The sequence below is a fragment of the Salvelinus sp. IW2-2015 genome, linkage group LG33 (assembly GCF_002910315.2).
Source record: "Salvelinus sp. IW2-2015 linkage group LG33, ASM291031v2, whole genome shotgun sequence".
In the NCBI taxonomy this organism is placed as follows: domain Eukaryota; kingdom Metazoa; phylum Chordata; class Actinopteri; order Salmoniformes; family Salmonidae; genus Salvelinus; species Salvelinus sp. IW2-2015.
This window is the reverse complement of record NC_036872.1, coordinates 16,017,919-16,044,727: the sequence shown is the minus strand read 5'-3', so window position 1 is coordinate 16,044,727 and position 26,809 is coordinate 16,017,919. Positions and strand designations below refer to the sequence as shown.

General features: G+C 42.9%; 2 protein-coding genes across 2 annotated transcripts in view; both read left to right on the top strand.

The window, feature by feature from the left end:
• The first annotated feature begins 3,527 nt into the window (after positions 1-3,527).
• Positions 3,528-5,079, top strand: LOC111958027 (transmembrane protein 230). The gene is made up of 3 exons (XM_023979192.2): positions 3,528-3,962; positions 4,255-4,377; positions 4,519-5,079. The coding sequence occupies exons 1-3, from the start codon at positions 3,867-3,869 to the stop codon at positions 4,657-4,659; spliced, it is 360 nt and encodes a 119-aa protein (XP_023834960.1). The 5' UTR covers positions 3,528-3,866; the 3' UTR covers positions 4,660-5,079.
• A 987-nt stretch (positions 5,080-6,066) lies between these two features.
• Positions 6,067-26,809, top strand: part of LOC111957774 (uncharacterized) — a 40,795-nt gene continuing 20,052 nt past the window's right edge. The window contains exons 1-3 of the mRNA XM_070436837.1: positions 6,067-6,707; positions 14,204-14,301; positions 20,598-20,803. Of these exons, the coding sequence (XP_070292938.1) occupies positions 14,240-14,301; positions 20,598-20,803 (268 nt within the window). The 5' untranslated portion in view covers positions 6,067-6,707; positions 14,204-14,239. The remainder of the gene's footprint in view (positions 6,708-14,203; positions 14,302-20,597; positions 20,804-26,809) is intronic.

The following is a 26,809-nucleotide window of genomic DNA, read 5'->3' as shown; positions in this document are numbered from 1 at the left end:
CGGTGGTATGGGAGGTGGACGCGGACATCGAGCGGGCGTTACGGTTGGAACCTGCGCCTTCACAGTGTCCTACCGGTCTTAGGTACGTGCCGCTTGGTGTCCGTGATCAATTGATTCGGTGGGCCCACACACTACCCTCTTCAGGTCATCCAGGTATTGCGAGGACAGTGCGGGGTCTTAGGGGGAAGTAATGGTGGCCCACCTTAGCTAAGGACGTGAGGCTCTATGTCTCCTCCTGTTCGGTGTGCACTCAGAGTAAGGCTCCTAGGCACCTGCCTAGAGGGAAGCTACAGCCCCTCTCTGTTCCATAACGGCCCTGGTCTCATCTGTCGGTGGACTTTCTTACCGATCTTCCCCCGTCTCAGGGGAACACGACGATCCTGGTCGTTGTGGACCGGTTTTCTAAGTCCTGCCGTCTCCTCCCAGTGCCTGGTCTCCCTACGGCCCTACAGACTGCGGAGGCCCTATTTACCCACGTCTTCCGGCACTACGGGGTGCCGGAGGACATCGTTTCTGATCGAGGTCCCCAGTTCACGTCCCGAGTTTGGAGGGCGTTTATGGAGCGTCTGGGGGTCTCGGTCAGACTGACCTCTTGTTATCACCCCGAGAGTAATGCGCAGGTGGAGAGTGAACCAGGAGGTGGGTAGGTTTCTGCGGTCGTATTGCCAGGACCGGCCAGGAGAATGGGCGAGGTACGTCCCATGGGTGGAAGTGGCACATAACTCACTCCGCCACTCCTCCACGAACATGTCGCCATTCCAATGCGTGCTGGGCTACCAGCCGGTCCTGGCTCCGTGGCATCAGAGTCAGACCGAAGCTCCTGCGGTGGAGGAGTGGGTGCAGTGCTCTAAGGAGACCTGGAGGGCAGTCCAGGAATCTCTCAAGCAAGCTAGTGGACGGCAGAAGAAGAGCGCTGACCGCCACCACAGTGAGGCCCCTGTGTTCGCACCAGGGGACAGGGTCTGGCTCTCAACCCGAAACCTGCCCCTCCGCCTGCCCTGCCGGAAGCTGGGGCCACAGTGTGTGGGGCCATTTAAAGTCCTGAGGAGGATAAACGAGGTGTGTTATAGATTACAACTCCCCTCTTACTATCGTATTAACCCCTCGTTTCATGTGTCTCTCCTCAGGCTGGTGGTATCTGGTCCCCTTCAGGAAGGTGAGGTGCCGGAGGTCCCTCCGCCCCCTCTGGACATCAAGGGGTCCCCGGCGTACACGGTACGAGCTGTTCTGGACTCGAGACGCCGGGTGAGGGGCCTGCAATACCTCGTGGACTGGGAGGGGTATGGTCCGGAGGAGAGGTGCTGGGTACCGGTGGGGGACATTTTGGATCCATCACTACTACGGGATTTCCATCGCCTCCATCCGGATCGCCCTGCGCCTCGCCCTCTGGGTCGTCCTCGAGGCCGGGGTCGGCGCGCTGCGGGAGCCGCGCGTCAGGAGGGGGGTACTGTCACGAATCCCGCCGAAGGTGGTTCCTCTTCCTGTTCGGGCGGTGCTCGGCGGTCGTCGTCACCGGTCTACTAGCTGCCACCGATCCCCTTTTCTGTTTCAGTTCGTTTTGTCTGATTTGTTACACCTGTTCCTTGTTTGGGTTTTGATTTGGGCTATTTAAACCAGGTATGCACGCCTGCTTTTGTGCGGGCTTGTTTTTCTGTTCATGTGGTGTGTTTCGTGTGTACTATTTTCTCCGGACTGGTTGGTCCTGTTTTTGGACTGATTTAAAGTGATGCGCCTTAGTGTTTGGCGTTACCGTTACTTTTGGTTCTGGATTAAAAGATCACGATTGAACTACCTCTGCTCTCTGCTCCTGATTCCTCCACCCAGTACTCCTCGAAGCCGTTACAAAACTGTCTGGGAGGTAGGAGTATTTGTAGATGAACGTGCATAGTTGGCGTACATTAATGTTGTAAATAGACAAGTTTCTTAAACAAAGGTGCAGATGGAGCCAGGTAATTAGAGGAGGTGGCTAGTCTTGCAAATGTATTTTGTATGATGAGTAATTTGTGTAGGTACGAGGCATATGTACTGGCCCAGACAATATTATAGTAAATGAGATATGGGTCAATTAAGCTATAGTATAGAGTTAGGACACAAGCCTGATGAACCAAACCACTAATCTTTCTGATGATACCAACAGATTTCATCACTTTGCTACAGACAAATTGAATATGATCTTTCCAGGATAACTTTTCATCAATTAGAACTCAGAGGAATCTGGTGGATGTGACTTGTTCCATTTCATTCCCACCAATTGAAATTCGGGCTCTTTTTTTTTTTAAACAACACTATTTCTTATTCTTACTAGTGAATACAATAAAGTTGCATTTTTGTAACATTTAAAGATAATTTGTTTATCTGGAACCATTCGTAAAATGTGGCCTTACCTGAGTTTGCTTCATTAATTAGTGAATCAAAATTATTGTGTGATAAAATCAAATTGGTATCCTCAGCAAAGAGAATGTGAAGTACGATAGAAGACACAGCAGCAAGGTCATTGATATAGATTAGGAATAACAAAGGCCCAATTATAACCCTGTGGCACACAACATGATATCTTGGCCCTGGTAGATGCACAGTTATTTGCATAAACAAATTGTTCTCTATCATGAACATAACTATGTAACCAATTAAATGTATAATCATGAAAAACGTAATAATGCCATTTAGAAAGTAATATTTCATGATCAACCGTGTCAAACTCTTTGGATAAATCTAAAAAGATGCCAAGAGCGTATTCATTGTTGTTAACGACTAAAGATTTTATTCACAAGTTGCAGTAGTTTTTACGGAAACCATATTGGTGCTCATATAGAATACAGTGTTGATTTAAATGTTTCAACACACCAATTTTTCTAGTCCTAAAATTGGGCAATAATTTGTAAAAGATCTTGGATTCCCAGATTTATAGAGGGGGATAACATTGCCAATTTTCAAATCTTCAGGAACAATACCTTTTTTAACAGATTTGGTGGAGATATTCGAGGAAGACACTGATTTCACCAAAGAGTAACCAATCTCATCATGACCTGCTGCTGATATCTTTAAGTTACCAATTACCTCCATCACCTCCACTACATCAGGAGGATCAAACTGAAGCAGAGAAGGGAAATGCCACTTAACGTAATCCAAGGGATTTCCATCAGTTTTCTAAATATTCTTTGACAAAGAGGAACTCACACGCTCAAAAAAGTTATTAAATGCACATGAAATAACATCAGGACCACTATAGCCTATATACTATAGCCTATATAGCCTATATTTTTGTGATTCACTTGAGTGGTCCCAAATTGTTTTTCAGCTGTGATACGGCAGCGCCCCTTAGTGGTAGGTTACTTCCAATACACTTTAGGGACCTGGAATGTATTCATTCTGCCCATTCTGATGCAAAACGTTTCTCATACGAAAGCAAATGGAATTTGTCTAATATAAACTTTCATTTAGCTCTGTTTTGCTTCGTTTGGTTCTTAAACGGTAAACGATTTCCGTAATGAATACACCTCTCTTATCTGGAGAAAAGAAACGCGCATTGCGCAGGCGTTGTACAGACGAAACAACGGAAGAGGTCACTTCAGCATGAGTAGCTAGGTGGACTACAGACCATCGTTTTGATTTCTACAGAATTAGGCTACCTCTCTTTTTAACTTCTTATCTGAAACGGCGGTACCCTTCTTTCTATTTACACTTGGTTGTAACGTAGGCTACAGTAGGCTAATTATCGAGAGAAGAAACATTGTAGCTGACAAGGCGGGCGCCATCAGTGTAGCATTTCTCAATAGGAAATGATACAATCGGCTGCCAATGTAACAGAACAATGCAACATTTTTAAGCAAGAGTGATACTTTTGTTTCCTGTAATTTAAAGCAAAGATGACAGCTCGCAACAGTGTAACACATGGAATACCCAACACTAATGTCAGGTACTCCAAATTAGCCAGTGATGATGACGGCTACATTGACCTGCAGGTAAGGGCTTGAGTGCTAGAATGGGCCTGGTAGGGTTGAAATGGATTTCTCGAATCTATAGGCCATTTGAAATGAACTGCCCGTGGCAATTATGGGAATCTATCATCATCATCATCATTATGTAACTATAGACATAGTCCAATATCGTTATTGCGTCAATCAACCCTGTATATGGAATAATGTTGTAATATCAGTATTGGAAAACGCTTTTGGGATGGTTTGGTGAAACACAAATTACAAAATGTTTGATATTCTGTAGTATGTTGTTATTAAGTAATGTTTATCCCCCCAGTTCAAAAAGAGCCCACCCAAGGTCCCATACAAAGCCATTGCACTGGCCACTGGCCTCTTCTTGATTGGCTCTCTGTTAATCACCATTGGAGCCCTCCTATTGGCAGGATACTTTGAAGTCACAGTGAGTATGACAATTAAGTCTATTTGTACATTCCTGTCATGTTTTACAACAAATACATTTTCACACAGTTAACTTTGACACATTCTAATGTGTTCCTTAGAAAATCTATAAAATATTGATATCTGTCTTCTTTTGTTTCAGCATGCTGACCGGACTGTGCCTGTTCTCATCATTGGAATCCTGGTTTTCCTTCCTGGATTCTATCACCTGCGGATAGCTTACTATGCATCAAAGGGCTACCGTGGTTACTCCTATGATGATATACCAGATTTTGATGACTGAGCCACTCTTAACTGAGAGTCATGTGTTATTTTCATATAGCGTTGTTGAATACAGTAATAAGACAGGGATCTAGGTTAGTCCTAAAGCAGATGTCCTTTGATGTTTATGTTAATCATAGAATGTCTTAACTTTTTGTTCTTTGACTGAATTACCACCATAGTTCATTATGATTGATTACTATATTTAGTTTAGATATGTTTGTGTTATTGTTTCTAACAAAGAACATGTTTTTTAGTTGACGGATCAATTGGGAATGTGTTTCTAGGATGCATTTTTTTTCAACATATAAAAGAGAAGGATGTCATTTCTGTGCTGATAAAATACTTAGCTGTGCTGTGAGGGAGGCATGAGTTGAATTTATTGTCCAACTGATCACTGTAACCATAAACAGAACCATGAGTTTGAGACATTATGGCTGAACTTGAAAGTTGACTGTTTTTCTGTTGAAATGTCACTTGTGCTTTCCTGTAGGGTTTGCTGGTAGGAGTATCTTATGCGATTAATGCCAATCCTTTGATCTCCATATGCTGTGCTGCTAGGCCTGTGAGAGTCAAGAGGGAAAAGTAGTCACGCAACAATACTGAGCTCAAAGTGTCTGGTATAGATATCTACTGACTAAGTTTGAGAGGCATTGCCACTGGCAATGAAGCCAGGAGTGTATCCATATGTTGAAAATAAAGGCAATTGTGGTTGTGCACCAGCTCAAATAAAGACTCATAAACAACCATCTTCACTTTTGTGTCAACTCACGCCCCCATGTGGTGTTCCAAAGTTTTCTCAGCGGGGAAAAAACAAACCCAATATTCTACAGACAACCATTGATGTTGTCTGAACCAAATGTTTCTAAAATGTAAGATCTGTGTTTCTTTGAGAGCTATTATTTGACATATTTGGGTAAATGATGCTACTGGTAGTGTAGATGAAGTTTTGCCGAAATCAAGCAGGTAGGGCGTTGCCACTAAGGTAACCTCATCAGGCTATTGCGCACAGGCTATTCTGTGTTTGGGAACGAGATTACCACTAAATGAGGGTCTCTAGGACCAGTTTACCCCAACGACCTCAGACCCCAAACCATTAAAAAAATAGTTGTTGGAGGGACATCTATTCATATAGGAAAACTATCCCACGCATATTGATTTAAAAAAAAAAGTGATGTTGTGAAGGCATTTTGTTGTAACTTTGTGGGGCAAAGTATTTCCCCCTGTAATAAAGCCGTTATTCATCATTGCATCACGGAAAGAGACATGAGAAGAACAGAAGCAAGGCATTTTGAATTAAATTTGGACCTTTATTAAAAATGTATGACTGGGGGCATAGGCAACATTACATTGTCATTGTTTATGGACGTGTCCCGTTGTATAGCATGTGTCTTTTGTCAGGGTCTCCAAAACGTCCTCTCCCACGGAAAAGCGCTTTTGTCTGGAGCGCTCAAACGGAGTGCATATCTTAGGGAGGAGGAGGGAGATACGAGGAAGGAAAGAAACCGCGAGGAACGTGGTGCATGAATAGACGACTATACTATTACACGTTCTCCGTCGTTGTAGGGTAGAACTGAGAGGTGCACATCATTTGGGGATTTTTTTTGAGCAACGCATTACTTAAATAAATGTGCTTAATGGATTCAGATAGTTTCTTTCTACTGCTCCTTTTTACTACACGTTGGATAACTTTGGACAAAGCTGCAAGAAGGAGAAAAATTGAAATATGCTCGGAAACTTTCAAATTATTATAAACCAATCTAGGCACTCCTTAAGTTTTTCTCTGTCGTTATATTGGATTTAATGACTTAGAATAGAATGAAATACTCCTACAGCTACATCTAAACGGAGCTTTTCCTATCTTCACTCTTGTTGAGTCAGCACCTATCAGGGGCTCGTGAAAGACAGTTTCACGCTGTTATAAAATATGCGAACACCTGCATTTTTAAGTCAAACGTATCAAACTTTAGAATAACCAATGAAAGCCTAAATACGTCAACTGCTGAAAAAAGCAAAGGACCCGATGGACTGATTGTATTCTGGTCAACTCAGAGAAGTGCCTCAAGCAAGGTAAATCGACTCCGCCACATCCTACATGTGAATAACAGTTTATGTGAGTTACACATGTGGTCCACTTTTATTGCAAATGTAAATTCACTTATAATAGCATATACTTTTTTTTCACAAACACACATTTCACCCTTTTTTTAGTCTAGACAAAGATTCCGTTGTAGCTTTCTACTTTTGTCTCAAGTAGCCTATTCAACCTACAGTTAAAACAGTCTGACAAGCAGAATATTCCCTGAAGTGCATTGTGTTGACGTCCGTTCTTGTTGATCATTTTGCTCTAGACATGTTGCTTTATGATTACAGGTTGAGGTGTGATTTATTTAGCGTGCGTTAGCTTTTAAGTGTACGTTTGGAACAAGGTAGATTATTCATAGCCTTTCGTGAAATTAAGATTAATTAATGCATTAAATGAATGCATACTGAGAACAATGTTCAATCACAGCAGAATGGTCATTTTGTATTCAGGTTGGGTCCCTTCCCAGTCCATGTCAGACAATAGAGGCACCTGTTTTTGATGTTGTTGCCTGATATGGAGACTGACATGGGGCATCCTTGTAAACAAACCATCTAGTTACTCTAAAATAACAATGACTTTCAGATTTATTTTCTGATATATGATGTTATTCCTATTCTTTACTTATTTACTGCATTCAGATATCAGCCTTGATGCCACATATTATATTTTTTCTTTATGTTTGAAAACTGATCAATGAAAACAGCATCTGCTACTAAACCCTCCCATCCCCCAATGTGGATAAAGGCAAAAACCCAACAGAATATGATGCATATTTGCTTACACTACTCCATAATGAGTCACCAGTTCAATCCACACTTGGTTATTGAGACTGACTTCATTCTGAAAGACCATGTATTGTGTCTTTCAGTTCTTCTGTTTGATATGTTTATGAATTACTTATACTGGATATCCTCACTTGGACTGTGGCAATTCATGAGTCATGACACAAGGGCATCATTGATGCTAAATAGTTCAGTTATCTACCATGGCACTTATTTCATGATATAGTAAAGTGTCCATTGTATCAGTGATGTTTTTTTATTGCTAATTTTGTAGATTTTAATTGCTTACTCAGGTGACCAAAGTCCAACTGTAAAGCTCAGTTCATCCATGGGCCTTAGTGATTTACCGGACTCTGTGGTTCTATGTTCTGCACAGTGGAGGCTCCTCAGAGGAGGAAGGGGAGGACCATCCTCTTCAGTGAATTTCATAAAAATAAAAATAGTGAAACATAAAAAAAGTTATCCTTTTTTAGATAAAACTGTACTGACTATATTCACGTCAACAAATATCTGATTAAAACACAGTTTTGCAATGAAGGTCCACAGTAGCATCAACAACACCCTCTAGGGTAGCACAATGGTGTAGCCAGAGGACAGCTATTTTCCGTCCTCCACTGGGTACATTGACTTCAATACAAGAAATTATGACAACTTCGAGAGGACGTCCTCCTACCTATCAGAGCTCTTGCAGTATGAACTAACATGTTGTCCATCCAATGAAAGGATCCGAGAATTCATCTAGTACTGAAAGCATAAGCTACAGCTAGCTAGCATTGCAGTGCATAAAATGTTGTGAGTAGTTGACTCAAAGAGAGAAAGGACAATAGTTGAACAGTTTTGAAGAAAAAAATAATCTTCAAAAATGAAGGAGAAGCAACAGAGAGAGAGAGAGAGAGAGAGAGCTAACTATATTTTGTTGTATTTTAACTTCTTAGTTTACCTTTCACTTATGTAGCTAATGCAGCTAAGTTAGCCTACTCAACAAGCTGACTCAAACAGAGAGGAATGCTACTTAATGTTAGCTAGCTGGCTAAAGATATCCAACACAGCAACTCTTCCAAGTCAAGGTAAGTGTTCAGTTTTATTAATTCATTACCACTGAGGCCCGGTGTAACTGCTGTACGGGTGATCAGGGGTGTATTTATTCCACCGATTCTGTTGCAAAATGTTTATTAAAATGGAACCAAACAGAATTTGTCCAATAGAAACTCTGTTTTAGTTGCAAAATGGAACGTTATTATTTAGCATCGAGGTGTAATAAAGCAAGTTTTTGTTTCTTGCTCGGATTTGATACAAAACCACTTAGAGTTTTGAGGGAAAACCTAAAGGAGATTAGAAAAAGGGAGCAAATAAAGACCTATTCAGCTGAATGCAGTGTAAAAGGCACCATTGTATAGACATGGCCATTTCAATCTGCAGTGTTGTTGGAAACTATGAATGTGTTTCTCAGTCGTAGATGGTAAGAGTTGACTTGGTGAGGTATAAATGAACCTCCAGAACCAAATGGGTTCTTTAGTGTTATTTTAGCTTTCTTTCGATCAACCAATATATTAGGGCAGCATCTCACTTTTGTCTCTCTCCTTCTTCTAACAAGGCCAATGTGGTTATTGGGTGTGAAGTATTCTAGCTCAGGTGCAGCAATCAGCTATCTATGCCTTGAGACACTTCATTTCACATCAATGCAGTGGTTGACCCTAAATGAAGGTTTGCATGGCCACCAGAGGTCATGGGGTGGGGCAAGCTACTCTAAAGGGCTGGTTGAATTAATGGGGGATGTCAGTACACAAGATGTAGAGGGTGTATCAGAGGGAGTTTGGATATGAAAAAAATTATAATAATCCAATTCACACATGCGTACAGTACAATACACACAAATATAAGCACCAACCAAATTATTATTATTATTATTAATAATGGGTCTCAATGATGACAGACATATCCATCTCTTCTCCCTCCCCACTACACTAAGTTACACCTTGAAAGAAGAGTTTGGTCTCTATACTCGCTAATTCGGTCAGTAAAATGTTGATTGTTGGTCTTAACCCTTTCCTTTTATGAAGTCATCTGGTGGGATGTGCAGTGGATGAATTCTTTATTTGTTTATGATTTACTAGTAGGTGTGTTCTTTCTTTGCACCTGCAATAGGGCCATCAGTTCCCCCATCAAACCCAGCAGGCCTGTTCTGAGGCCATGGCCCAAGCAGGATTAACCAGGATTACTAAGAAAGTAATACAGCTGCTTATCAGGTCCGTCTCTATCACCAACATCACAGATGGGCCTTGGCCGCTAGGCCGATAGGATATTCTTAGTATGTATTACCAAGTGTGTGAACGTAGAGAGTTAGTCAGATGGATAGTGTCGTGTTCGATTGTTATGAGTTTGATGTACACATTTGCGGTTTTGTCTGGGTGCGAATTTGGCAAAACTTTTTTGGGGGTGGTGGGGTTTACTCTCAGTGGGCTTACTACTGGCCTGGCCTGGCCTGGGGGGATAATTTCCCTCCATGTTTTCACCTCTTTACCTCTTAATGCAGGGCTCTTCAAACTGTGCTGCATCCTACCTGTGAGATCCAGCTCAGCCCTGTCCGTCATTTGCTCCCTTAGCGCTACTGTAAGTGTGTGCCATACACGCTGTGCCAAATTTAGATGGGATAAACCATCCATGTTATTTATAATGCCATCAAAATGGCAAGCATCCCTGTAAACAGAACAATCTGGCAGGTTATGGTACAGTATTTGCTGACAACTGTTTACTGAGGAGAAGACAACAGTCTTGATAGATTATGGATTTATGTATGATGGCTCTCTCACAGGGGATGGATGGAAGGTTTGGTATGGTACATTTGTCAGTTAGATCAATGGCTGTCACTCTGCTATGGCAAGCAGTGCTTAATAAACATTCCCCAACTGTTTGTAAAAGCATATACAGGACAGCATGCTGCTGACAGATGCCCTTTATCTTTGATTTCTAATTCGATTACACTATTAAGGTTGGGAGCAGCAGTACTGGATTAGACTAGGTGTTCACAAGGGTGCAGTCCAAAGTCATTTGTCTCATTGAAGCCCAGTAAGAGATGCAACTATTCTTAAAGGTGCAATATGCAGAAATCGCTCCGCCATTTCCTGGTTGGCCTAATTTCAGTTTAAGTGGCAAAACAAGCAGTCATTGTGTAGAGAATAATGATAATAATAATAATAATACCATCTAAACTGCTCGGACGAATATTTTCCATTTCAGCTGTTTGAACTTAAGAACGGGAGCACATAGAACAGATCTACCACTTCTTAAACTTGCTTTCAATGGGAATGACAGGTCTCTAACTCACATTTCACGGGTCGCCCAAAAAATTACATATTGCAGCTTTAACAGGTTTGAAAGTCTTTACACTGTCATTTCAAAGTAAAATGTCTTCTGTGTAAGTGTGTATTAGTCTACTGCATTGATTGCCAGACGTATGGGAGAAAAGGCCCAGACTATTTGAGTGTCTGAGGTTGTGTATCGGTTGTGTACTGACAGAACAGTCTTACTCAGTATGACAGAACGGTCCGGATCTCCCTCAATGGCTTCTTTTGTGTGACTTAGACACTTATGTAACGTCTCCGTGTTCCCCTCAGATACCCTCAGGCTCAGCTCCCCTCACTTCCTAACCCGCATCTGCTCCATGTACAGTTGATCCTGGCAGAGCTGCATTTGTCTGCTGTTCAGGACTGTATAAGAGGGGCTTAGCTACCACTCCCAACCCTGTAAACTAAAGCCAGGTTTTAGTCAAATAAACTTAAATGATTGTTGGGCAATATTAACATAATCCAATAATTCATAATAATTGACTTGGTGTATTTGTATGCAACCAGCAACTTTTTCATTGAAGAAGCAAAATCAGAACCCTCCTTGAGCAGCTCCCATAATTGCAATGATTTCTCTTGACAATATGCTTTTAGAAAGAACACTGAGTTCTCTCATTCGTTTGAAGATAGAGAGATAATCATTCTAAAGGCACCCAATTTGCTTTTCCTTTATGAGATTAAAGGCACTTTGATATGATGCTTTGTGTACTGTGCATCTCCAAGCTCTGTCATTTAACATGTATACTATCAGTGACCTATGCAACCCCTCCTTACTACGTATGATGTAGCATCTTGAGATAAACTTGTAGGCCTCCTCTGTTTGCATTTAAATTAAAGGACTTCCTGCCCTGGGAAACAGGTCATACCTGAAGCCACATAATAGTGGTGGGTGCTGTCCTCTGTCTCTCCTGTCTACACCTATAGACCTGGAACCCTACAGGCTCTCTCTGCAGGGTTTGTAGTCTGGCTCTCCCCTCTCAACTGCCCTGTCAAAGCACCAACTATAAGGCTGGAGAAACTCTAAAGAATTTGACAGGTGATATAAGTACCTATAGGTGATAAGCATGTATAAAGAGCTATCCAAAATAAACATTTTAGCAGTTAAATGAGGTTTCCCTCAATAGCAGCAACATAACATGAGAGGGGGTTGGTTGGCTGGGTGCTCGATTGGATGCCATGTGGCTGAATGATGAAAACTGTTACCTAGGAAGACTATTTCTACCTCAGAGAATGATGCAGTGCTGTGCAATCAGCTCCAGTGACAAGTAATCGTGTGTTTCTGTCACTTTGCAGGGATGATGACACAATAGCTAGTGCAGTAGGGGGAAAAAACTGAATGGGATGGGCATTGTTCGATTTAATTTGGCATTTCAGGCGTAAGATAGGAACGAGAGGACATCATTATTCCTTCCATCTCTATCCTGTCTGAGCAAGTTATAGGTATCATGTATGCCTGTGAAACAATTTCTGTTGCTCCTTTTCTATTCAGAGAGGAGCGACTTTTGTTTTGGTTATGACATAGCCCATGTTGCCATTTCTGCTACTCTCATATAATAACATCATTGTTGCCTTGCCACCAAATCAGTGATAAATATCACACTGATTAAACCAACTCAGGACAGATGCCATGGCTAATTCCCAACAGGACTAAAGAGTCCCGCTGAGTCCCATACCCTTATCAGAAAAGTGCAGAGGATAACAATATCCCTAACCTATTCTTCCCAGATCTGTTTACTATGTCAGGTTACTACTATGAAACCAAATGGGTCACGTGAGTTGAGTTGGCATATCTGTTGCTATTACACTTCCTAGCTTTCTAAAAATAGCCTCCTTATATTAGTGTAATTAACTTACACTAGTGATAAGCTGGTATTAGTGACTCTGAATTACGTGTGTGGGAGGATACAGTGTATATGTGTGTGTGGAGGAAAGGTGAAAGCTTAAACTGTAGATGATTTTAAGTTGTATGCTGCTACTTTAACACATCATGGGCCAGACAATGCAACACAGATTCAGTTTTCAGAGCTTTATTGACCCTTTGCATTGTCAGGCTCCATCCATTCTTCTTTCTAGGAAGTGGATTATTGAGCAGTCTGGTTACAGTAATATCCAGTTCACATTCAGTGGGTCGGTGCAATAATGCACAATGTCAGAGATAGAAATTACATTAATGGAATTTACAGGGTTCAGTTTTTTTAATATATTGAAACACAAGAGTAAATATGAATTGAAAGTGCATTGACCATTAGACTGGGGTTGGGATGACGAGATAAACAGAGATGTCCCTGATGTTTTCCTCTTGCATGTGTCACCTGTCTAAAGCTGTTAGCCCAGTTAGCATGAGACAAGACCTACAGTATGAGCTAGACCAATCACAGGCAGAAGGTTCATCTTTTTGACCATATCAGTGACAGGGACACCCACAGGTCTGTCTAATGGTGATACACACAAACTCATACACACACACACACACACACACACACACACACACACACACACACACACACACACACACACAACACACAACCACCCCCACACACACACACACCCACACACCCACAAAACACACACCCCAACACACCAAACCACACCACCCCACACACACTCTCAAACCAACACACACACCACACACACACACACACACACACACACACACACACACACACACACACACACACACACACACACACACACACACACACACACACACACACACACACACAGCTAGTTTGAATAAGCACGTTTCCCTTCCCTCACATTGCCAAAACCTCATCATCTCTCAATAACTTCAAGCGAAGACTGGGGGTCAGCTTTATGAACCAAACTACCCAATAATCTCCACCATGTAGCCTAACCTCACACACACACACACCACACACACACACACACAACACACACACACCACACACACACCACACACACACACACACACACACACAACACACACACCACACACACACACACACACACACACACACACAACACCACACACACACACCACACACACACACACACACACACAACACACACACACACACATCAATATATTTTCACTCCCAAAGCTATTTGAATAAGCACGTTTCCCTTAATCCAAATCCAAATCACAAACAAGACATCCAATTTGCAGTGGGCAAAGACTTTTTACAGAATACAGTTAGTTATCAAGCCATCAACAGACTGGAATACAGTTTGAAGTAGGGATTATGAAATACTTTAGGGTTGATGTTAACTTGGAGGATTACCTTGGTCTTGTCTGATCCAGATGCAGTGGGAATGTCCTTGGTACAGTATTGAAGGCTGTGTGTTACTTTATGTCAGAGGTTGATTTGAATGTGTGTGTTTCTGTGTTTTCAGGTTGGGAGATATGTAAAGCAGTGGTGAGGGACGGCGATGGGATTGGAGAGGCTGTGGCTTCTGGGTGTCACCACTGCTGTTGCCCTCTGTCTGCTGCGGAAGTATAATACTGCACAGTGCATTTGCTATGCTCATAACATTTTATTGTGTCTCTCCTTACACCTGCCTTGCTCTCCTAGCTACCCAAGTAATTCACTTCAACATTTCTATTACAATGGTACATCAATATAGTGAAGTTATGTACTGTAAATCATATAAAATGTGCCTCTAGAGAAATCCTCTCATTCAATTCTCTATTGCCTCTCACCATCTGTCTCTCTTCATCCTTTTCCACCCTTAATTACCAATATATTTTCCTCTGGAGTTTATACCACTCTCTTTACATTCCTGTTTACATGGACGCTTATGTAATGGCAAAGAGTCCAAGGCCTTGGCTCTCATGTACTGGTTGGTGACGTTTCGAATGCACTCCCTAGAAACATATGATTCAAGCATCATACTGATAAGTCTCTGACATCAGCCACTATGTAACGTGACATAGATTGGGGAAAGTGTTGAGGAGGGGTCGCGGGGTCTAGACACAAGTGTGTACAAGGGAATGGGGTGAAATCCTAATGTACAAAATAAATCTGATGGTGCGGATTTAGATTAATCTGGGATTTATACTGGTCCCATCCAAAAAGCACGCTTCTAGGGGGAGGGGAGTTTAGTGGAGCGAGGCCATGTGTGGACCCCAGGGGGTTGTGGATCGGGAGGGAGGGAGGAGTGAGGGGCCTGCTGCCCTACCATCTATCAGGGAGTGTCCCCTTTTGAGCAAAGCACTGCCGCAACGCGTTATATTTTACAGAGAACAGTGCAGCAGAAGCGAACTCCTTCCACTACTCTTTTGTCTGCGTGAGGCATACAATGCCTTGAATTTCCCTGGGAAGCTGTGAAGCGAGCTGTAGCCAATTGCGTGATTGTGTTTATGAGTCTGTTATTAAAGAATGTGAAGCAATGTTTATGTTTACTGCTTTTCATTTAAGTCACGTATGAATATAAATATTGTATATGCATTTGTTCATATGGGCAGAATATTGTATATAAATGAATTCATATGGTTATGTAAAGGCTGAAGGCTAAAAACAGTCTATACTATATCTAGGTCTTTTTCTAGTTTCTACAATGTGTTTTTGTTTTAAAGACTGCACTGGCGATTTTAGCATGGAAATCTTGGTGGGGAAAAAACATTTTTAGGTGGGATGCATGCCAGCAAATCCATTACACATCACAACACTAAACATTACATTAAAACATTACATTAATTGCACTATAACAGTGAAAACGGTGCCCACAAACTGTTAGGGCCTACATAAAGCTGACCCAACAGCAGTCCCAACACCTGTCCACTGCTACACCTGGCTATCAGCGGAGCCTTGTCTGGCAGCGAAACAGTTCATTCAGCCTCATTTACTGCCTTTAAAAAAACATAGCTGATATGGCTGACTTGCTTAAACAAATGTGGTTTCTACTGACAATTGAGATGTACAAGCTATGGCATAAGGGGACGACAAGAGGATAAGAGGCAATCAGTAATTTCGATTAAGACATTACTGAGCGAGCTAGGACGGACGTAGTCAATATAACTATTTGTTCAGCACTTTTGAAATGTACAGCAACAGAATTCAGAACATGGGCCGTTCTTACAGTGTTCTCCCTGTACACCAAGTCAGAACCGTAGGATAAATAAAGGGGGCATATAAGCAGACAATGAAAGCTCTTACAATATTCAAAGACTACATTTCTCAAAAACAGGTTATAGGCTACATGTGCACCACCAAGTCAGAACAGTAGGCGAAATTAAGAGGTGAAAATAGACCAAATTATTAGGGTGAGGCACATGGGCTACTAACAGTTTACTACACAACATACACTTATTACTTTCTTAGCTACAGTATACATATCTTCCTGGCATATTACATAATTTATGCAGAAGCATACTAGACATTTTTGGACTCACCTTGTTGTGCTGTGCCCACTTGAACAGGAAGGTGGCGCGGCAGTCCTTCGTTGGCAAATTTTGTCATCAAACTTTGTCATCAAAGTCTGGCATTCTCTGGATTTATGGTGCTTTCAAGACAACTGGGAACTCTGAAAAAAAGGTTGAATCATGATAATGTCAGTGATCTTCAGGTCGTAGCTCTAGAAAGAGGCCAGAGTTCCGAATTTACAATTCCGAGTTCAGTGAAAGTTTAAAACATACTTTCCCAGTCGTAGCTCATTTTTCCCGAGGTCCCAATTGTCTTGAACTCACTAAAGTCAGATTTAGCAGTTAACAGCTGTTTTGAGCGCAGCACAAATTGTGCTTCATTGACAGCATGGCCAATTTTGAACGTTTATCATTTTAAACTAGGAAAAGAAACCCTTAATCTTAGACTTTGGACCACACAGCTACTCCACTGAATAGCAGGCTAATAATAGCTTTGCAATGCTTGCAGTTAGCGACACTGATTCCTTCCAACCCACTCAAATCAAATTTTCAAATTAAATAACATTTTATTTGTCACATGCACTGAATATAACAGGTGTAGACTTTACAGTGAAATGCTTATTTACAAGCCCTTAACTAACAATGCAGTTTTAAGAAAATACCCCCCAAAAAAGTAAGGGATGAGAATAACAAATATTTAAAGAGCAGCAGTAAATAACAATAGTGGGGCTATATACAGGGGGTACCGGTACAGAGTCAATGTGTCAAGGTAATTGAGGTAATATATACATGTAGGTAGAGTTATTAAAGTGACTATGCATAGATAATAACGGAGAGTAGCAGCAGCGTATGGGGGGGGGGGCAATGCAAATAGTCTGGGTAGCCATTTGATTAGATGTTCAGGAGTCTCATGGCTTGGGGGTAGAAGCTGTTTAGAAGCCTCTTGGACCTAGACTTGGCACTCCGGTACTGCTTGCCGTGCGGTAGCAGAGAGAACAGTCTATGACTAGGGTGGCTGGAGTCTTTGACAATTTTTAGGGCCTTCCTATGACACCGCCTGGTATAGAGGTCCTGGATGGCAGGAAGCTTGGTCCCTGTGATGTACTGGGCCATACGCACTACCCTCTGTAGTGCCTTATGGTTGGAGACCGAGCAGTTGCCATACCAGGCAGTGATGCAACCCGTCAGGATGCTCTCGATGGTGCAGCTGTAAAACCTTTTGAGGATCTGAGGACCCATACCAAATCTTTTCAGTCTCCTGAGGGGGAATAGGTTTTGTCGTGCCCTCTTCATGACTGTCTTGGTGTGCTTGGACCATGTTAGTTTGTTGGTGATGTGGACGCCAAGGAACTTGAAGCTCTCAACCTGCTCCACTACAGCCCCGTCGATGAGAATGGGGGCGTGCTCAGTCCTCCTTTTCCTGTAGTCCACAATCATCTCCTTTGTCTTGATCACGTTGAGGGAGAGGTTGTTCTCCTTGCACCACACGGTCAGGTCTCTGACCTCCTCCCTATAGGCTGTCTCATCATTGTCGGTGATCAGGCCTACTACTGTTGTGTCATCGGCAAACCTAATGATGGTGTTGGAGTCGTGCCTGGCCGTGCAGTCATGAGTGAACAGGGAGTACAGGAGGGGACTGAGCACACACCCCTAAGGGGCCCCCATGTTGAGGATCAGCGTGGCGGATGTGTTGTTACCTACCCTTACCACCTGGGGGCGGCCTGTCAGGAAGTCCAGGATCCAGTTGCAGAGGGAGGTGATTAGTCCCGGGGTCCTTAGCTTAGTGATGAGCTTTGAGGGCACTATGGTGCTGAACGCTGAGCTGTAGTCAATGAATAGCATTCTCACATAGGTGTTCCTTTTGTCCAGGTGTGAAAGGGCTGTGTGGAGTGCAATAGAGATTGCATCATCTGTGGATCTGTTGGGGCGGTATGCAAATTGGAGTGGGTATAAGGTTTCTGGGATAATGGTGTTGATGTGAGCCATGACCAGCCTTTCAAAGCATTTCATGGCTACAGACGTGAGTGCTACGGGTCGGTAGTCATTTAGGCAGGTTACCTTAGTATTCTTGGGCACAGGGACTATGGTGGTCTGCTTGAAACCTGTTGGTATTACAGACTCAGACAGGGAGAGGTTGAAAATGTCAGTGAAAACACTTACATTGTGGAATATGCGATTTCCAACTTGTTTTGTAATGTTTATGTCCAATGGCCGATACCCATACCTTTTCACTATAGTTTCTCTTCATTATTTCTCTTCAGATGACGGAAGGATTAAAAAGGATTTGCCAGTAGATTATCGACTTGATTCATGATGATGACAGCTAGCTAAGATTTTGAAAGTATGATGTTGACATGATCAGTCCAATCAAAGCTACTGTAGATGTAATGTGATTTGACATCATTTTATCTGTGGCCAATGACCTTGATCCTTCTTGGATGGGCACTTCTAATGTAACTCTATGGCAGCACCCAAGGGGCTAGAATTTTCTAGCTCTACCCTTAGACTTGGCGGTGACGTAGTGTCCCCATGAGTGATAGAACACTGAGCCAATCACGGCGCATTGCTCCGTATTTTCTGCTGGCTTGCCCCACCACCACAGAAAGCACTGAGCTAGGCTGAAACACCTGCATTTTGGAGCTGCCTTACTCAAGAAAACAAAAAGAGACCATGTTTGTACACGGCTTTTGTATGCGGCTTAAATACATACGTTTTTGACATTGTTTGCAAACTGACATGTGACACGTATTAATGCCAAAATATCATGCAAAACAGGAATGCCCCCCCCCTGAAAAAATGTTTGTTTGCTGCTTTTTTTACAAAAAATGTGGGGCTCAAAACATGCTCTGCCCCACCTGCCCTGAATGACGGGTCGCCATTGAAAGAATGTATTTTCTCCCCAAATAAGCTCAAACCGTGTGTACCACGGTCCACAACTTGGTCGGTTTTTTCCTGGGTCTCCAGGCTTCTCTCCTTTAGGCCGTTCATCACCTTTCGGATCCGAATCCGAGCATTGTCTGGGATATAGTTGTGTTCTCCAGTTAAATTGGAGATAACCCGTCAACACCTAGTCCACTGTGCACAATTGTGTAGGCCTATTGCTATTGCCCAACAGCCAACGGTATTTTCCTTACCATTATTCAGGACATACAACAAATGAGTCGCCTAGTGGGCTTATTAACAAAATGAACTGGTTATGACATTTCATGACAAAGAGGTATTACATCATAGTCCTAGATCTATGGTGTTGTTAGACCCAATGTGTCTTTCCTTACTGATGACAATGAATGAATGACGGGCGATCGAATTGTGCATGTGACTTGATGGAATTTGAATTATGTGAAGTGCCTAATGATAATGATAATGATGGTGTGAGCCCAGTAACAGATTGACTGCAGTCCCTTTAATCATACAGTCGGCTATTGTTACTTTGAGTCTAAAATAGCCTAAAAAAATAGCCATACATGATTTAATGAAAAGCAGCGAACAGACACAACATTGTTTCTCATTCTTTAATAACAGACTCAAACACAAACACGCAATTGGCTACTGCTCTTTCACAGCTGTTTCCCGCCCAAGTACAGGGAAACTCAGCATATTGTACAATGCATACATTGACTGCGCAGAGGGGTCTATAGTCTATGTAGTGTTGTACCTTCGCTGTCGTGTTTTGCTCGATATAAAGACTACAGGTAAGCCCTTTAAGATTAGTACTTAATCACCAGGCTAAACGAGGTGCAGAGACAACACAACACAAGCTCTGGCCCAAGTGTCATTAATGAGATTGCAGCATGTCTACAGAGCCGGTTGCAGCCTTGTGATCTTGTCACCAAATGGAGTACCATTGTTTTACATGGCCTCTGTGTGCCTGTTTTAAACAGAGCATACTCTGGAGATTTTCAGGCTGGCATCCAACTCATAAATATTTATTCACATTTAAATGTGTGTTTATGCTATCTACTCTAGTCTCTTTCCCCTTTGGCCTACTGCTTGTTATTTTCTCAATCTCCTTACACTTTTTCTCTATCCATGCCTTTTGGTTTTAGCCCTGTTTCTGCTGTCTTTGTCCTCCCCTTCCCTCTCATGAAGCGACGCTTTTGCGGCAAAACAGTTTTATCATCAGTTCTCTGCCCTGCAAAAAATAAATGGAATATTTACTCAATATCTTCCTGGAATGTGTAACCAGAAATTCCACTGAATGCATTTAGAAAAAAACTCAAAGTTTATCTGGTTCTGCATGACACTCAAACCTATGTGGAACAGATCCACATAGCTTATGGATGTTAAGGAGCTCTTAAATATTGATTTATGTTGTGGGTGTTGACTGTTGACCGTTCAGACATTAGCATGTTTTACTGCAGATTCACCAGTCATGCTCAGCCTTCCTCCATGGTATTATTGTTACCTGTGTGCTTTCTCCTCAGGTACGTCCCAGGGTGTGGAGGCGGTGGTACGAGCCAGGGTTGGGGGGACTGCAGAGCTCAGTTGCAGTCTTACCCCCCCTTCTACAGAAGCCACCACCCCAAACCTGTTCCCACTGCACGTGGTGGAGTGGGTTCGTCTGGGTTACAATGTTCCCATCCTCATCAAATTCGGAGTGTACGCACCACGTGTGCATCCCAACTACAAGGGTGAGTCCGCTTGTCCTAGATCTATGTCTTAGCACTGCTTCTTTCAAATTACGCAATGCACAGGAAAGGCATTGTGGTAATTGCAGTTATACACCATGACTGAACATTTGAACCTTTTGGTTCTCACTTTCAGAGTCCTGGTGCAATTGAATCTTTTGTCCTGTTTGTTTATTGGGAGCCATTTGCCTGCACACAACAGCCCAGTGTTTTTACAGTTTTTTTACAGTGCAGCGTATGGGAAAAGGACAAAGGAGAGTTTAACCTCAATTACCTAGACGCGACGATAGCAGTTGTGGTATCTCAAAGGAGTGAAGAGAAGGACCTGACAAATGTATCTGATTATATCTGAAGAGATTGCGTGCAATAAGGTTGCATTGTCTTAAAACAACTTTCAATGACCTTCCTTTCAGCCTCCCTTTCCCCTGACGAGGAACTGGCTGGGAATGTGCTTTAAGTACAGCTGATTTGTTTTGAGTTGGGATGGGGAAGGGGGCTACACTGGTATTTTTGAATGCTGGAAGGTTTCAGTGGTGAGAATACTCCAAATAGGTAATCAATTAAGAGCCCTGTAATTAGACTGTGTGTGTGTCTGTGTCTGTGTCTGTGTGTGTGTGTGTGTGTGTGTGTGTGTGTGTGTGTGTGTGTGTGTGTGTGTGTGTGTGTGTGTGTTGTGGTGGTAGGGCAGGGCACTGGGACAGGGACTAGGCGAGGACGGAAATATGTCAGTCAGGGGGGTGGGATGACAGGCGGGGCTGTGTTGGGGATTGTGTGTTTGTGTGTGTCTGTGTGTCTGTGTCTGTGTGTGTGTGTGTGTTTATGTGAGTGCAAGTGGAGTATGGATTGAAAGAGAGTGGGGTTAAATTGAGACAGGCTTGGCTGAGGTGGGGGCTGGTGGTCTGACAGTTTGTTCTTGTATTCAGAGGAGTGACCTTTTTAGCTGTAAGGAGGATGGATGAAGCATATGGAATATTTAGAGTTCTCTTTCATTGAGTACCATAATCTAGTCATTGTCTCTCGGAGAAATAAGACAAAGGCTATGTCACCCCCCCCACCCCCCACCCCACGTCCTCTGACAGAGCCCATGCCAATACTCCAAAATCCATACCCTCTCATCTAGCGTCACTGAACTGGCAGGAAGCTTTTCAAGTCCACCTAGAGTTCGTTTTCATTTAAAAACAATCACTAGATACATTCAGGCTATCACACTGAAGATCAAATGGACCCTGGCATGCACTGGACACACACCAGACTCTGACCACTCAGGAATGGCCTGGAGAGCACTGGCCAACAGATGTCTGGCAGTCTGTCTGACCCACCCATAGATAGGCCATTAACAGTGTTATTGTTTTAGGGCTATCATGTGATGCTCTATGACCCAGAATTCATCACTGAATCTATGGGGGGAAAAACAACAGAAAAGATTAACAACAGTCTAAACGTTTATTACTTCGTTTTGATGAGGGATATTCTCCCTCTCTGTGTGTCTGGGCTCTGCTTAACCCCTGTCTGCCTCATATCCTCTCAGCTCCCCTTCCTCTGGAGGCAGATGGCAACATGTGAAGCGTATCAGCACTGCAGATCTAATATATTCTACCCTCAAATTAAAATGTTTTGGGATTTAACCACAGCCCCACCTCACTAGACAGTATGAAACACAACCACTTCCTGGTCTTTGTCTCAAGTAGTCTATGCTCAGGGATGAACAAAAGCAACTTTTTAGTACGGAGAAGAATTGACTCACTGTTGTTAAACCTTATTTAGAGCCTATAAGACTGTTCTGTCATCTCTGTCTCTCATGTACAATCTTGCCCTGATGCCATCCCCCAACCTAAAAATGTCACAGAATGAGAGGAAGCGTTATCTTGGATGAGGACATAATATTGCCATGCGTTTAACGTCCAGTTGTTCCGGTAGGATATCAGGTGTATTTCTGATGACAGTGAGTGCTTGAGGAGTGTTTGCTGTGTCTATGTCTGTGTCTGTGCAACAGAGTAATGTTCTTCTGTTGACCCCATTAGAAGCCAATCCCTCTGAAACACAGACAGATTACTTGTGCAGGCTGCTCTGCAAATCTCTTATTTCTGGAGGGAATCAGAAACCCTTTTGAAGGAGGCTTCCCAGTACCACATCCTTCTTCCTCTGTGTCTATTTTCTAAACATACCCTGGAGGACTGAACATCAATCACCTGACAAAACAGAGGAACAGACAAATAAATAGTGACTGAATGTGCAGTCAACTTGACTGGTGAAGTCTGTTCGAGTTGTGCTTGTTGAGGAAATGTTTAGTCCAGGCTGGCCTGTGAGTCTCCCTGCACTGGATGCCCTGTCAGAGGCACTTACTCTAAAAAAGATCAAATGTGTCCTCTCTGCTGAAGTAAATGAGTGGAGACGGTGTGGAGGGGGTAGAACGACAGCAGCAAAAAACCCTGACTCAGCCCAGCAGGCCCTCATTACTCGGTCTCAGTGTGAGCCCTAAACACTGGGGGAGTCATAGCTTTGTTTCACCCTTATACAAATACACACATTAAAGAACCTCAATAAATTAGCCTTGTTCCACCACAAATCTTAATTGGAATTTACATTTTCATTAGTAAACATAACCCGATTTGACCACCTAAGCCAGAACATAGGTGGCAGCTGAGGCCGATCCACATGATCCAGCTGCAGCCTGCATTTCTGCTGAAACTGGACCATGGAGACGTTTGCCAAACAGTGACACAATAAGAGAAGAAACCAGGCTGGACCCGTGGATCTCATCAAATCAAATCAAATGTTATTTGTCACATGTGCCGAATACAACAGGTGTAAACCTTACCGTGAAATGCTTACTTTCAAGCCCTTAATTGACCAACAATGCAGTTTTAAGAAAATAGAGTTAAGAAACTATTTACTAAATAAACTAAAGTAAAAATAAAAGATCTAAAGAAGGAACACAGTAAAATAACAATAATGAGGCTATGTACAGGGGTACCGGTACCGAGTCAATGTACGGGGGTACAGGTTAGTCCAGGTCATTTGTACATGTAGGTTGGGGTAAAGTGAGGTTGTGGCAGGTTCTCCAGCTCTGAGGTGATCCGTCAAGACAAAGGGTCTGTCACAACGCTGTAGGTGTGTCCCATGGGACTGGGATCAGAGCAGGGGGAAGGAGATCAGGCCCAGTATTGTGCTGCCTGGGAGCTTTTGTATGAAAGCCTTCTCTCAGTCCCAAACACTTCCTGGGACGTTCTACCTTATCCCAGACCTGAGAGAAGAGAGAAGCTTTGGTTGAGCCAGGTCTCTGTTACCTACTGTTGGAAGAGTGATTTACAAGGATAGGGCCATAAGTTAAATTTAACATGTGTGTTATTACACACCGCTGAAAGGCTTGATTCATTATGTAGAATTCACTTAAAAAGGTTTAAACTGATGCATCATGTTAGTATGCAAGTAAAGAGGTTGGACTTGCCTGAATGAGCCCCAAAATATGCTGCATATATTTTGGAAAGTCAATCTAACTGTGAATCATTTACCAGCACATCATGTGTGGAATACAGAAGGGATTATGAGAGAACTCACATGTGCATGAACATATACACATGGTGATTTCTAAGTCATGTTTTAGTAAGTGTCAAATACAGTGTTGTTAAAAACAGCGATGACACACTGACACACTTTCGTGCTCTGTCACAGACCATGGTTGACTAGATTGCATGTTCTCTTGATTCAGGCAATGGCAGGTCATGCTGAAGTTGGCCAAGTTGTCTGAGTGCTGAAGTTTGGATGTGTCAAGCAGTGGCTTGAACATGTGAGCAGGGGTTAACACAGTCGGACAGAGTGTGAGGGACAGAGTTACCTGTAATCGTTTGACAAAGAGCTATTCATAAGAGGGTTAAAGTGATTAGGGGAGAGGAGGATTGAAGAGAGACATTTTGGAGGAAGGGAGGGGATTGGCTGCCAGGGGCTGGGGTCCAGCCCCAGACTTATGATTGTATTCAAATCAAAACACATCCCACAATGCACCTCTGCCTTAAACACATACGGAACAGACAAAGAACAACAAAACTGAGGCCTCTCAGAATGATCTGTCTTCCTCCATAGGTGCCACTGTTATTGTAGCATATGAAATTCTGTATATCCCCGCGCATTACAACATTCAATTTTTTTGTTAATTATATATTTTTTACCCTTTTTTTCCCCCAATTTCATGGTATTAAATTGGTAGTTACATTCTTGTTTCATCGCTGCAAATCCCGTACGGACTCAGGAGAGGCAAAGGTCGAGCCGTGCGTCCCCCGAAACACAAACCAACCAAGCCGCACTGCTTCTTGACACAATGCCTACTTTACCCGGAAGCCAGCCGCACTAATATGTCGGAGGAAACACCGTACACCTGGCGACCTTGTCAGCGTGCACTGCGCCCGGCCCGCCACAGGAGTCACTAGTGCGCGATGGGACAAGGACATCTCTGCCGGCCAAACCCTCCCCTAACCCGGACGACGCTGGGCCAATTGTGCGCCGCCCCATGGGTCTCCCGGTTGTGGCCGGCTGCGACAGAGCCTGGACTCGAACCCAGAATATCTAGTGGCACAGCTAGCACTGCGAGGTGACTAGAATTATGTGGGTAAAATTAATATGATTTTAACACTAGTTTCAATTAAGTAAGCATGGGAGCACAGTGATTTGAAATACAATGCAGTACACCACAGAGAGAGTCCTTGTATATTAAAACCCCCAGGCCATGGTTACATAAAAACGGTTGTCAGAGTACAGGCTAGCCAGTTCTCTGGCAGTGCAGTGAGCGGTGCAGCTCAGAAAGAGCTGAGTGATTTTTAACCTGCCACCCAGTGGGGGAGAACCTGACTCTGGCTAATGTGAAGAGGGTGGTATGTTTTAGAGATGCGGGTGGATTATAGTGTTTCCATTTTGCACCCTTCACTGCACACCACCCAGAATAGCAGCTCATTTAAAGGTAGACTGGAGCCGTCATGTGATATCTGGGGGTGTAAAAACAGTGAGGAGAACAGACAAGAGAAAGCAGCAGCTATTGTTTCTCTGCCTCTGTGTTGTGTAGAGACTAGTGTAGAGGACCTCTAGACATTGTGCTAATGCAGACGAAGGGGGAGTGATCAATGTCTCTGCCTCTGTGTTGTGTAGAGACTAGTGTAGAGGACCTCTAGACATTGTGCTAATGCAGACGAAGGGGGAGTGATCAATGTCTCTGCGTTGTGAGACTAGTGTAGAGGACCTCTAGACATTGTGCTAATGCAGACGAAGGGGGAGTGATCATGTCTCTGCCTCTGTGTTGTGTAGAGACTAGTGTAGAGGACCTCTAGACATTGTGCTAATGCAGACGAAGGGGGAGTGATCAATGTCTCTGCTGGAGTGTTGCAGGCTCACTGAGGTCATAGAGGTCTCTCACTCATTGGTAGCAGTCGGTGAATTATTGATCAAAATTCCCTCCATAACCTCTCATTGTATTCCTTGTGGAATGCAGCGATGGGACACTTAACCGTTTTGATCAATACTTGGTCATCTTTGATTAGTATTCAGATCCCCATATTTTTGTTTTGAGTTGGGATGGATTGGAAATTCTCCACAGTTTAAATTTGGAACATATTTTAAATAATGTGGTAGAGACCTGTCTGTCCATCTTAACAAAAGCAATCATTGACAGGGCACATATTTATTTGTATATTATCCTAATTGTATTTTTATGAATGGAAGCAATTTTTACCATGGCTAGAAAATAAATATTCAAATTCAAATTAAACTGCATTTGTCACTCTATGTCAAGGGCTATTGTCTGACCACAGATTCAAATGAAAACAGTCTTTCTCTCTCTCACTCTCTTTTTCCTCTCACTCTCTTTCCATTTCACACTGTTTTACCAATCACAAGCCATTTACCCATTCTTTAAATCCAAACATGTTTTCTTCCACGTGTCATTTTTCAAATCACAGGCACAAACCCCTGTCATCGACCCTCCCTTCCCAGTGTTTTGCCGCCGTCGCTCCCCGTTGCTACAGC

Excerpts from the sequence above, each read along its gene's own strand:
- LOC111958027 (XM_023979192.2), top strand. The coding sequence starts at position 3,867 with ATGACAGCTCGCAACAGTGTAACACATGGAATACCCAACACTAATGTC. Across the intron at positions 3,963-4,254 it reads ACGGCTACATTGACCTGCAG|TTCAAAAAGAGCCCACCCAA; the intron begins GTAAGGGCTTGA and ends TTATCCCCCCAG. Across the intron at positions 4,378-4,518 it reads CAGGATACTTTGAAGTCACA|CATGCTGACCGGACTGTGCC; the intron begins GTGAGTATGACA and ends CTTTTGTTTCAG.